Source organism: Apteryx mantelli, unplaced genomic scaffold, assembly GCF_036417845.1.
Source record: "Apteryx mantelli isolate bAptMan1 unplaced genomic scaffold, bAptMan1.hap1 HAP1_SCAFFOLD_53, whole genome shotgun sequence".
NCBI lineage: Eukaryota > Metazoa > Chordata > Aves > Apterygiformes > Apterygidae > Apteryx > Apteryx mantelli.
This window is the reverse complement of record NW_027118786.1, coordinates 266535-280630: the sequence shown is the minus strand read 5'-3', so window position 1 is coordinate 280630 and position 14096 is coordinate 266535. Positions and strand designations below refer to the sequence as shown.

At 40.2% G+C, this 14096-nt stretch overlaps 1 protein-coding gene across 1 annotated transcript in view; it reads right to left on the bottom strand.

The window, feature by feature from the left end:
* Positions 1–12755, bottom strand: part of LOC136996607 (double-stranded RNA-specific editase 1-like) — a 29457-nt gene extending 16702 nt beyond the window's left edge. Inside the window, exons 1-2 of the mRNA XM_067317501.1 lie at positions 12698–12755; positions 2956–3890 (exon numbers count right to left, since the gene is read on the bottom strand). Of these exons, the coding sequence (XP_067173602.1) occupies positions 2956–3890; positions 12698–12725 (963 nt within the window). The 5' untranslated portion in view covers positions 12726–12755. The remainder of the gene's footprint in view (positions 1–2955; positions 3891–12697) is intronic.
* Between the last annotated feature and the right edge of the window lie 1341 nt (positions 12756–14096).

Below are 14096 nucleotides of genomic sequence, written 5' to 3'. Positions count from 1 at the left end.
CATTATATTAAGCGACTTACTGGTTTTAAGCCACTTTCTCAGCAAAGAGATTCTCCACACCACTGGCAACCTTGCTTCATCCCTCACAAAAGGTCAAGCTGGAAATAAGCAGATATGCTTGCTTTGCACAGACTGATTTTAAATGTATTAAGCCACTGGATTAGCACTTTGATAATCCACTCCACGGCCCAAAAGACTATACCAATGTCCTTTTTATAAGCTCATTTCCAATGTAAACTTTCCTTGTTTCATTTGATAACTTACGCATGTATCTCCAAATTTAACTTCCTCCACAGTGTCTGCAGCTATCAGGTGTGTAATAACTGATATGCATTTCATCCAATATTTACAATCAGCTCCAGAGTAATAATAATCTTTTCTCTCCTCTAAATTCTTTGCACTCTATCAGTTTTTCTCATGAGGCACCACAAATTAACCATAACGTATTAACTATGTATATAGCTAATCTACAGCGTATTAGAGATGTCTTAGACTTGTGCAGAGGATGACCACTGACTCTCAGATCCATAATGTAATGCTATCTCAGACTATGCATCTTGAATTGTCCTGTCCTTTTTACCGCACAGCTCTGAACTGAAAATTCATTTTGAACCTGCCACTCAGACAGTAAATTCCAACATCTTTATTGGCATGACTACATCATACCTTTACTCTTTCCATTGAACATTTGGTATCTTGGATTTTTCTCCCCTTGCATGCATCGAGCTTCCGATTTTTCCAACCCAGTTACCATTTTATTTGGTCTAAGGGTTATAACACATCCTATCCCTTTGACGTCACTTCTGTGCTCTCCAGTGTTTGCAGCTTTGCTCATTTTAGGATTATCTCCAAATTTATCATCTTTACACATACTGAATAAGCACTGTGTAAAAAAAGAACAACCCACAAAGAGTATAAAGAAGATAAATAAAGCAAGACCTAATACAAACCCTTAAAAAGTCCCACAAATGCTGAAGTCCCTTATTAACTACTAACTACTAACAGACTGAATTCTTCCTTGATACAATTCCAATAACTTGACAGCTAATTCCAATTGTAATTAAAAGCACATTAACACAACACACCAAAGTGAAGAAAGGACAATAAATTCCTGACTACAAGCTGATCAAAAGACTTCTGAACTACTTCTAAAGCCTGCTGGGCGCTCTTGAGTTTATGCCATGCTCTGTGTCAGGGTAATTCCACAGCCGAGTAGCCTATTCCTTTGCACACCTGTAACAGATGTAAAATGCAATCTGGTCCTAAAGGACCCTTTGTTCTATACAATATAGATATGAAGGTCAGCATAGGAGCACTGCAAAAAAAATGATTGTATGTGTTGCTGTTTTGTTATTTAAAAACGCAGCCCAAGGCTCGAATGTCCTGGCCATCTCCTGCATAAGGGCAAGCGTACCCATAGCAATAGTCAGTTTTACGGTGCAGTAGGCTAAGACAGCTGATAGTGATTCACAACATCAGGAATGAAGATTAAAACCTATCCGAAGCTACTCTGAATAATTCTTCCCCACTTCTTATGGCAGTTCCAATTTTGACCATTTTACTGATTCAAGAACTAATACTGTGCAAATCACTAGAGTGAACTACTTTAGCAGCTGGTGCCACAGGCTTTTTAAAAAGCTCTACAAAGAATGTGGTCTGAATTAACTGAAACTACTGAGAAATCATAAACAGAAATAACTAGATGAAATATCACAGTCCTAGATTTGAAAATGCAGGAAACGTTCATCGATAATGCAATAATTGTGCAACATAAAAAGACAGCATATATGAGTTTCCAAATGATGCAAATTGTCCAAGCATTTTGAGGGAAAAATGTACCTAAAATATTCACAACCTCAAATTATGTTCTTTAATCCCACTTTCTTGAATGATGCATTGATTTAGACAATAATATTTTATATTTTTAACAAATTCTAAAACCATCCTTGGGGATAGCAAAGGTCAAAGCCTTGAAAGTCTCATTAAAAAAAGCATATAGAAAGGTGCAAGAAAATAATAGGCAAGTATTGGAATTGAGATAAGCATATGTAATGTTAATATAAAAAGGCCAATGGATGCACTAGAAAGAGGTCATTTGAAAAATGATTACTGGTGTCTGACTGGGGAAAAACAAAAGTACATAAATAAGGGGGAATTTTTCTTGATTAAAAATTTACTCCATTCTAGCTACTTTACATTTCTTGTCTATGTCTGGTATGTTCAATACTTTGCCTAATTCATCTATTATTTGATTTAAACTATTTCTTACCAGATTTACTTGCCAAAGTAATTTTCACATATTTGTCGACTAAAATAATTGTAAATTTCAATTAACTGATTTGATTAGTGCATCATCCTTTAGCTGACAGTTATTTAAAACTCTTCACACATTTCTTGGATACACGCACTGAAAGTCTGGCTTTTATTCAAGTACGGGGTACAAGGGACCACTGCGCTGGCCTCACTTAACCTGTCCTTGACATTCGCTGTTCAGCACCGTTCATGCCAACAATTTCGGTTTGCAGGAGAGAATGATTTTCTTCTCTAGTAAAAACTGTTGTATCAGATAATCAAATTATTTAAAGCAGTAAAATCCTGACTTGAACTCCATCTGTGCACAGCTGCCTCACATGAGAAAGCCATGATTCAATTTTTCCCCTGATAAAAACTGTAATTTAAGCGGGCACTAAGCTATGCTTTGCATTTTATTACGTGATGTGATTAAGGCTGAAAGGATCAACAAACAAAACCTCTTTGCTGTCCAATGGAACAGAAGGATTTCAGAATACAATGATTTCACGTCGCTGACAGAAGCCGTAAGTGGATAAATCACCCAACAAAACACGCAAGCGGTGTAAACATCAGAAATACGCTTTAAGCTGATTCAAAACAAATGACTCGGATACTCTTGGCAGTCACCGAAATATATGAACAAAAAGCAAATGGGCTCCTCACCTGCGGTAAATGTAATTGGAGCCCCTCGCTAGGGATGGGTTGTTGAGATGGAGTCTGGTCCAGCTGCATGTTAAATAAGGATGCCAGAGCTGACTGAGCAGCCCGAGCTTTTGCGAGCTTTTTATTCCTTCCTGATCCTTCAAAAGTCTGACCATCCACCGCCACTGCCATGACAAAGTTTTTAGCATGGCTTTCCCCACTTTCTGAGAGAAACTCGTACTTCAGCCCTGGCCGCAGCTCGTTCAAGATCATTACAGGGTTCTTTCCACTTGTGGATGGATACGGTGATGGTGCAGGGAGAGGTGACTGCATAAGACTACTAGTTACAGTAGACGTCGACAAACCGTAGTCCCCACTAGAGCTAAAGGATCCATCGCCATTGGACCCTAAATAAAAGGAAGCATCGGAAGGAACTGGAGTTTCAAATCCATTGAAAAGCATGTCTGGAAAGTCTGCTTGGTCAGACGTAAAGTCTGTGTTCACGGACAGAGTCCTCCCCATTGCTAGATGTGCTTCAGAGGCGTTTGGAAACTGCACGAAAGACCGCAGAGCCTTCTCAGCGGCGTGGAGCTTTGCTTTCTTTTTCATAGGGCCGGACCCCTCAAAGACCTGTCCGTTAACTTCGACTGCCATCACAAACATGGGGGCATGAACCGGACCCGTCTGGGACAGAAGTTTGTACTGTAAACCAGGTTTTATCTCATTAAGCTGCATCAGGGCATTCTTTGGCAAAATGGGGCCCGGTGCTTTCTTCCTCTTCTTCGGGCGAAATTTGGAGTGGCCATTGTTGCCCTCCTCCAAAGGACGCTTTCTGCTGCTGCTGCTGCTACCACCGTTGGAGAGCTGAGTCCCCTCCCCGGGGCCTTGCACACTGCCATCCTTAGGGGGAACGTTGTCCATGTTGCGGTTTTCTTTAACATCGGTGCTGCTTGAACCTGTGGTGCCCAGAAAGAGTAACTTACAATGCCTTCGTTGCAAGATCTTGTAAATGCAAAATTTATACATTCCTTTATCTATCTTTGTAACTGGTTAAGTGATGTGTGCTCACAGGCTAATGTTTCTGCAGTACAAACGGAGAGCTAGATCTCCTAATAATTCAAGGAATAACATTCAAGAGCGATTTCTGAACTATGCATTTGGTATCTTCCTACAGCAATAAAACACCGAAGCTTTTATTTTGCATTCAAATCACACTGGAACAAAACTTTTACTCATAAATTACATTTGGCCTGAAAAAGGCTTTAGACCAGAAATACAGTTTATACTATTTGCAATATACACCTATAAAACAAAAAACTACCACAAGTAAAATAAAAACAGATGCTGAAGACCAAAATCAGGAAATTGATATTAAATTCTTTTATTTTATTCCGGCTACAGTTTTTCTTCAGTGATTTTATTTGCTCAAATTGAGAAATGACATAAATAAAGTCTGAGTCAAGAAAAGTTTAGCTCTTTTGTAGGCACCTTGACCAGAAGGTGCACCAATATTCTTATATTTCTCTTTAGCTACTACAGATTCTGCATTCAATTCTTTTCGACATTCTTCCTCAATGTTCAACTGCACCATAATTTGCTAAGGAGCTACGGCTGCCCGCTTTCTCAGTAGCAGCTGACTTCCCGCCACGCGGCAGCAACAAGAACAGTTTAATTCCGGCAGAATGCCCAACAGAGCAGAATCCTTCTCCCAGAAAATCTGACCTTGGAACAGCCCGAGCTCATCTGCACTGAACCCAAACACATACTCATCCTTTCTGTGCATCAAAAAGGCTCTTAAATAAGGCTGCAAGGATGCAGTGCAATGCAGAGTAGAGCGCGCTAAACTTAGCTTCAGCTTCTCTCTGGATAGATGGTCTTAGATTTTGAACTAAAATTTGCCACAGATATATTCCATCTTTCCTCAGAAAAACAGCTGTAAAAAATGCTTAAGTTCTATGCTTAAGTTCAGCTGTGCCACAAGACTATATGTCTGCACAAAGCCAGCTATTGAGAAACATTGTATTTGTTATTTACATGCAATTTTGCAATTCCTTGCAAAGTAAAAATCAACTGGTATTCCAGAGTGATAAAACCAAAGATCATAATGATAAAGATCCTTCATTAAGGCTATACAGAACACAAGACGTGTGACAAATGTTGCATAATCACAATGATGATATCTTTAATGGAAAAGCAATGTGACATCGTTATATTAATTTAATGATTTACTTCCTAAAGTAGAAAGCTTGAGTAATGATGTCACACGTATATTCTAAGAATTATTTTTGCTACAACTGCAAAGACCTCGGTTTTACCCTGTAAAGAAACTGCTTAAATGAATTATTTGTGCTTTATATTGGCATACACAAGTGAAAAGGCAAATTTAGTAGGTCAAGTGTTTCCAACTTCTCTGTTCCAGGACTTCAAAATATCTAGTACTATAATACATCCACACAGTTCACAGGTGATAAATATTAATCAAACTTAGAGCAAACCAAGGTGGAAATTCTTTTTCACAGCGATGAATTTCCAACACACTATAACCTTTCCCTAAGAATAGCTAAAGTGCACACACCACTTCGCCCAGGTTACAAAGCTGATGGAATGGTTACTAAATTTTCATTTATAACATCCTCCAGCAAAAGCTCGATAGGTCACTCCTTTCGGTGCTCAAAGAGAGAGAGAGGGAGGGAGGGAGGAAAAAAAAAAAAAAAGACGATCAAAAGAAAAAGCCAAAGTAGGAACACATTTTGTTACGTCGCGATGGTATAGCAAAGAATTGTACAGTACTGAATGCTAAATTCAAATCAATATAACAGTGAAACACTAAATACTCTAAAGTGCTTCATCACTAGAAATGTCCTTAATTTAGTAATCATTTGTAGTGTTCAATCGCAAATTATATTGTCCGCAAAATGAATACTATAGGACCGCAACAGTCAACACAGAGCGTTCATGCATGAATATTCTTCATTGTACTACGTTGAAGGAATTTAAGTAAAATAAAACAAAACATTAAAATTTGGCTTAGAGTGAGTTTCTTACCTGAAGCTGTGATCTCTAAAAATTATATCTTATCTAAGCCCACAATTTTGGAACATTGTTCTTATTAGCAGCATCAGGAGTCTGCTAGCAAACAATGCAACTTCTACGCTAAAATGGAAGTCATTTAATTAACATTACACCATAGCCTCCATTTGTATCTTTCTTTTTTTTTAATTAAGACTGCTAACAATAGGACCAACATCTGTGGAAAACAGAAGAGGAAAACATGAATTGAATATATGCCAACTGAACATTAAAAAAAGAAATTTGTACAGAGTACAGCAGTCGGAGGAACTATTAAATCCACTTCTTTACCTACACATGGGAAACAATGTCTTGTCAAAGAGGTGGGATTTGTAGGGAGCAGGAAAGAAACTTGCATGCTTCCCTTGTCTCAGGAAAAAAAACAAAAGGAAGGGAAGAAAACTACTCCTTGCCTTTGAGTTATGGGGCACATTAGCTTTGGAGAACCTGCAGGATGGAAGAAACTAGGAGAGAAAGCAAGCTAGCAGCCTGAGGCAAAGCTGGGAGACTATGAGAGTAGGCAAACTCGTACAACACAAAGGAGATCCAAATCCAAGCCTCGGATGTGATGGAAAGGACAAGACTTCCCTCGAGAAGCAGAAGGGACTCTGATCTGTTTCAACCCACAAAGTCACCAAAAATCATGGGACCGGAAGAAAGGACAGCTGCTTCCCAGGATGAGGGTGAAGATTTGCTTTCAGTCCTTCTCCTTAGCCTGTCTTGCCCAGCAGTTGTGAGTTCCCCTGATTATCTTAGAACTGAAGAACAGCTGACAGACTAGTCAAAAAGTAAGATTTACTACCACCACCTGTTAGGGAGAAAGTCAGAGAGAAGTCATCTTGTTCAACCCTCTTCCATATTCCAATGTCTAATAACTCCTCCAACCCAGCCCTTCCCCACCATTCAGAAATGGCTCTTTTCAAGGCCTCTCAACCCAGCGCAGAGCTGAAGAACGGCCTTGCTAGCTCACGCTCACCCAGCCCAATATCCCATGTCTGACAAGGGCCAAAAGCAGACACCAAGAGAAGGGTATGAAAGCAGAGCAAGGACATAGCGATACTTCCCCAGAACAACCTCTCAGCCTGCAGTGAGCTGCAGCTTTGGGGTGTCCTGAGAGAGAGTGATAGTGTGCCTCTGATGGGTTGTTCTTCCATTAATTTTTCTAATCGCTTTTCAAGACCATGTAAACCACTTCAGCATCCTCCAAGTCTTGGGCAATGAGTTCCTTGGGTTCATTACATGTTGCATGAAAACATCTCCCCGTGCTTGTTTTGAACCCACCATCTGCAGCATCAATACTAGATGAACACCCCATGCTGCTCATGATTTTACAGATCTCTGTAATACTGCAACCTTGTCAGGCCTTCTCATACTGAAAAACTCTAACCTGTACTTATTCATTCTGTTCTCCCTTTAGTTCTTCTCTCAGTATCCCTTTATTTCCACTGTGCGCTTCTGGACACGGGAGAAGCAGCCCCACAGACAGTAGTAAAGAACCAGATGCACTGTGGATGTACCCTTGCAATTTTTTTTTTTTTTGGTTTTGGTAACATTGTTTTAGAGACCAGAAGCCTTCAGGAGTCTTTTGCTCACTTCAGAGAAAATGAGAAGGGGCAGCCTGACCCCTGAAAGCTCTCGCTGATTGAGAATCCCATCGTGACTCTAGTTAGGAACAGCAGTACTCAAAGGGAATAAAATTTCACTGCTCCAAAGCAGAACTCATGGAAGATGTGGACTGCTCCATGTACGTTCTAAAAGCCAGCTTCGCTCTTTTCAAGTTCTGTCCATCTGATTCGAAGCCCAGTATTAACGCCTTTGCTGCTGGTATCATAGCTTTCAACAAAATAACAGGTAAAATAAGGCAAGAAACTTAGAACTGTAAATGCTAAAACACTATTAGCAATGCATAGGAGAGAGCTGGCAGGAGAAAAATTTACAGTCTGAACTATTAAAAAAATCTCTGCATTCAGTAATGGATGCTTTTCATTATCCATTTTCTTTCTTTTTTTTCTTTTTTTTTTTAACTTTTATTGTGGTTGACAAGTGACCATATGCTATCTTCATATGTCTTGCCCTTGTAAGGTCATACAGCTTTCAGTGGGAAACAAACACAAAAGTCAAGAATTTCAGAGACCAATACTAGTTTTTAAATAAGTTTTCAAATCTTTAAAAGTAATGAATACTTTGGAGAATCCTTTGAGGTCCATTACAGCTGTTGTGTATCCAGCATTTTAAAGTGGTCTAAATAGAGATATAAGCACTTGACAACAGGATCCAGCTTTTTAAAACGTTAACACTACCTTTAACTTAAGAATAAGACATTCTTTATAAGACTAGTTTATTCTCCAGACACTAAAAACAGTTGGCAGTTTGAACTAGAGGTTTCACTGATGTCTATGGAAGGTGCCTTGGCAAAAATCATTTCTGACAGTATCACATGCCGACATCTCCAGTGGAAAAAATAAATTCTGCCACGAAAACATTTTGTTTCCAGATATTTACTAAGCTGAGAACCTTCTAAAAGGGAAAGATGGATAAAAACTTTTATGCTAGTAAAGAAACATTCTGGCTGAGTGTGTTGGTTTTTGGTTTTGGTCTTTTTTTTTTCCCCCCTGTAATTAAAAAGTGCCTTTAAGTAAGATGCTTTATCCACTGGGGAACTTCCCTTACTTGCTGAGAGGTAACATTCTCCCCACTCTGTCTGTCTGATATGGAGCACACTTAATTAAATTTAGATGACTCTTAGCTGAACCACAGTGGGAAGGATGTTTCTATCCACCCTGTATACTGCTGCTCTCATTTACTGGCCTGGGGAAATTCTATAAAAGTCAGTTTTTCCAGATAAAACAGAGGTAGAGCAAAATCACGGCATTTCTTGCAAGAATCTTTTTAGAGAAAAAATATGGGAAACATAATCAAAGAAAAAGGTTAATTCAGTCACTCACTAGTATCCCAAGCGTTCTGCAAAATCCACCACTTCTCCCTTCCCCATAAGGTAATGGATAAGAACAGGCCAAAATGTGAATTTATGTCAAGCAGATTACTTACTTCTGTTGTACTGAAGCGACTGCAGGGGTATCTGATTTGACACTGAGATAATATCTGGAGACACTCTTGAAAAAGATTCTAGGACACTCAGAATGCTGCAAAAATACCTTTAATGCCAAGCAACAGAATCACAGAATCACAGAATCACTGAGGTTGGAAGGGACCTCTGGAGATCATCTAGTCCAACCCCCCTGCTCAAGCAGGGTCACCTAGAGCACATTGCACAGGATTGCATCCAGGCGGCTTTTGAATATCTCCAGAGAAGGAGACTCCACCACCTCTCGGGGCAACCTGTTCCAGTGCTCTGTCACCCTCACAGTGAAAAAGTTTTTCCTCATGTTAAGATGGAAGTGTCTGTGTTTCAGTTTGTGCCCATTGCCTCGCGTCCTGTCGCTCGGCACCACTGAAAAGAGTCTGGCCCCATCCTCTCGACACCCTCCCTTCAGATACTTGTACACATTGATAAGATCTCCTCTCAGCCTTCTCTTCTCCAAGCTAAACAGGCCCAGCTCTCTCAGCCTTTCCTCATAAGAGAGATGCTCCAGTCCCCTAATCATCTTTGTGGCCCTTCGCTGGACTTGCTCCAGTAGTGCCACATCCCTCTTGTACTGGGGAGCCCAGAACTGGACGCAGTACTCCAGATGTGGCCTCAGCAGGGCTGAGTAGAGGGGGAGAATCACTTCCCTCGACCTGCTGGCAACACTCTTTCTGATGCAGCCCAGGATACCATTGGCCTTCTTGGCCACAAGGGCACATTGCTGCCTCATACTTAACTTGGTGTCCACCAGCACTCCCAGGTCCTTCTCAGCAGAGCTGCTTTCCAGCAGGTCAACCCCCAACCTGTACTGCTGCATGGGGTTATTCCTCCCCAGGTGGAATAAACAGAAAACCCTAAATCTCTTGCCACATCTTCTCTGTGTTCAACAGGAAAAGGAGAAGGTACTTAAAACCCGTGGTCTGAAAAATTGTATTTTCTCAAGGGAGTTAATGTAACATCGTCATTGCCTTAAATTTCTGCAGAATGAATACAATTTGAATTCTAGCTTCTGCAGAGAAATTCTAACTTTATAACTACAATCTACAAATATTGCTTATGTCTACCTTCTTTTCCTTATGATACTTCCCCCAAAAAGGAGCTACATAAAACAATACAAGTTTTAACAGCCAGCTTCTGATACCACACTCTGCAATCTCAAAGGATATAAAAATATAAAAAGATACAAAGTAGAAAAATCTTTGCAAAAATCAAGGGTGACAAACTTAAGAATTTGGATTTCTCCCATAAATTTGATAACATTTCAAATTCATGTTATTTGTGTGGACATACAGATGCATGAGAGCCTTCTTATACCTTCTATTATATGGGTTCATCCAAGTATATGTTGTTATTTTAGCTTCCCTTAGAAAATACAGTACAGAAAAGGCATCTGAAAATGTGCTTCTGGGAGACAACTAAATTTTCACAACTGCATGGCCCAAACCTGCAACCAACTCCATGGAGGCAGACTCCTGACAAGATAAAAAGCTCAATAAATCCAAACAGTTTCTTATCTGAATGCACTAACATTAAAAAAAAACAAAAACACACAGAAGCAGACAAAAACTGAATATTTTTTAAGAAGACATTTACAGAATGTCACTGTTGAAGAGATTGTATTTTCTTCAGCTCAGCAAGGCACCTTTTGTTCATGCTCAGATTTACTCCTTACTGGAATATAGCATGTTTTATCTGACAATTATCTTCAAATTATGTGAATTCCCCAATTACATCTCTTACCTCTCTAAAGTCCTCCTTAGGGAGGCCACTTAAACAAACAGCTAACGTGTTCTTAGCATCCACCTGAAGAAATTTCTTTTATACCAAAAAGAAAGTGGTAGCAGACCCATTCCAGGCAAGTTCACTCTTTCAGCTGAAGAAAAATGACGCATTCGAAACCAATTAAGGTTTTTAGTTTTCTTTTCATGATAATCCAACATTTCCCAAGAAAAAGGTGTTGTAACTTCTTCAAACTGAATTTCACCTGTTCTCTTCTAAAGCCTCCTATAGTGCTGGGCTTCAAAAACATTGCGAGAGATGTAGCATTTAGCCACTGTCATTCAGAGGGAATAAGCACATGTTTGTTATTACATTTTCTATAATAAATTACAGTCAAGCATGGCACATAAGCATAGCAGCAACAAAACATTTCTCTCATTCACACACCAAAAATAAATCAATAGTTGAAAGGCCAAAAATCTTTAAAATATTTTTTAACAATATTTTAGTGAGAACGCTTTTCTCCATAAGTTATTGGATCTTAAATTCTACCACAGGATTAGCAGCCTCACAGCACTTCACCAACGTATTCATTAAGATGGTCACTATATTTGACTCTTTTTGTGCTTAAACATATATTTAAACACTTCACTAGGCCAGGGTTGGAACAATTAGCTGTCTAATGAGAACAATCAGGCATCCAAGATACGTGGTGAGCTGAGCACTGTGATTTTTTTCAGCTCCTCCTTTTGCTTTTCCTTCTTCCAGCTTCTGCTCTCCCCCACTTACTTTATGTATGTTGATTCAGCCTCCTTCATTTCTCCCTTCTCCCCCTGAGTCTGCCCATCCTGACCTCTAACTGCACCCTAATGCTTATCATCTGCACTTCCAGCGTTTCTCCCTCTTCCAGATTGTTTTTCTTCTTCCAGTGGTCTCTTCTTACCTCTCTGCCAGCATGAAAGCTGTGATGGCAGAACGCGGAGGTATCTTGCATTGCATAACTAACACCCCTGGCAGGAAGCAAACCACAAACACTGCAGCCATTCTAAGTGAAAAAGCCCAAGAAGCCCAGAACGATGCTGGCCACCATTAGCATGGTTTGTGCACTACGGACTACAGAAATGGTCCTGTCTTCAACATCTTTGCTTGAGGCACTGTACACACTTGGGGCAGGCCTTTGACCTTTCAAATCAGTACTCTTCCCTCACCATCTCATGTAATCACGATCTTTATTTCCAGGAAGCCTCCTAATGACCTGCCTACTAAAACTGCACAAAAGGCTCTCACCTGGATTGGAAACCTCGCACAAAATCTGCTCTTGAACTAATCTCACCTAGCTCAAGGACAAGGCGACCTGCAACCCTACCTGCGGGTCTTTTGGGAGGTGAGGAATTTGCAGAAGAGCAGCCGGAAAGCCGGGACACACAGTACAGAGCCAGGGCACAGAAAGGGTTTTCTGTGCTACCTACACTAGCACAGCGGGATGCGTCAGTCCCATATGTGGGATATCGCTGCAGTGTACCAAACTGTTTAATCAATGTGAGAAAACTGTCATCATTATTTCATTGCCAGTTCAAAGTAGGAAGAGTCATGTTACAAAACTACGGACTATTTTGAAATATAAATATTTTGCATGATTAGCCAAGTGTTGGAAGAGAAATATGAAACACACATAGGGTAACTAGATTAGTATATAGCCATATGTATTTAAAAGTTCTTTTAGTGCAAAAGCTCTGATTCATTCTTCTATAGCATATTTAAAACATTCAAAGAAACCGTTTTAATTTGTGCTTACAAAATTTCTTCATAGTCACCCGCTGTGCTAGGGAGAGAAAGTCACCTTCAGAAGCGATTACATCATTTATTACTGTGTAAATAAACACGTCTTACTCATGTTTTCTTCATCGTCTACGTCCATTGTGAAATATTTTTGCTGGTTTCTTGGCTGGCGGAGACTGCTTCTGTCTGGAAAACAGAGAATGGGGTTTTTAAGCTTTAATGTGCCAACATACAAGCTAAAGTGATCCATCTCCTTCAGCATCCGCCGGCCTGGGCACTGGCTTTGCTCTGGGCTGCCCATACGCTTTTCCCCAGTGATCATGGACAGCTCATTCTTCGCATAACCTTTTTCGGTCATTCTTATTTCTGCAGCTGAGGGGCAGCCTGCAGAACTGCCAATTCTGCAACTTAGGCAAGCATTTTTGCTTTTTCTATGGCAGGCCACAACATTTTTAATCTGAAGATATAGACACGTATCAGAAGTACAACCATACATAAACCCCATCATCTCACTGCAAACACAACTTTTCTTCACCAACTATTGCGGGTAACTTCTAGAGTCAGCAGTTTTTGACAGCAACTTCAGACCTGGTTAAGTGAAGAAATGCTCTTCCCGCAGTGAACCAGCAGGACGTCTCAAGGTAAAAACAATGTCAAACCCACTCTGCACGTGAAAGCACAGTTCAAGCAGTCGATACACTGAAGATGCAGTCATTTACCCAGCACCGTTCTGATGAAGGTCTGTTTGGTACCTACCACATGCTGCTCTTTAGGTATTGCTCACAAGTCCAGTAGTCAACAGGGAGCACTGAACCCAGAACCACACGTGAAAGACGTAGAGATGCACACTTCTACCAAAAGATCTGTTGTTACGGTGAGGAGAGTAAAGCGGAGAATTAACCTCTTGGCATCCTTAACTGCAGTGGATCAAACCATGGGAAACCCTCATTTGTTTTGTACTTGCTGATCTGTTGAATTTTGTGTTCGCCTGCCTCTCAGCATTCCTAAAGTATTAGTAGCTAAATCCTGTGCTCTCTATGCTCTGCATTGCGTTATTGCTCTTTTTATGATGCATTTATTTTCTGCTGATTCCTTACCGTAACTGTTTGGAAAGCGTTTGAAGAGAGAATTGTACTGTGCAAATGCAAAACAGTTCTGTGATAATCTAGCCATTCTCTGAAAATTGTCAAGGCCTGTCTTTCAAAGATATTTCTGCAAGAACAGGAATTTCTAGGCAAATTTAAACTAAATTCTTCACCCCATCACAGACAGGCATGTTGCTGGCAAATCGCTCTGCCTCTCTGTTTCTGTTTCCCACTAATAAAAACGGAGAATAAAAAAATGGATGCCGTAAGATGGGCAGAGGGAAAGGGTCCCCCTGAATTTTCCCATTGCTTTTAGGACCAAATATTAACATATAAAATATGTTCCAAAGCTTTATTACACAACATGAGCAACACTATCACTATCTGGCAGCAGCTTCAGCTGTTTGAAGGAGACCACGTAATTC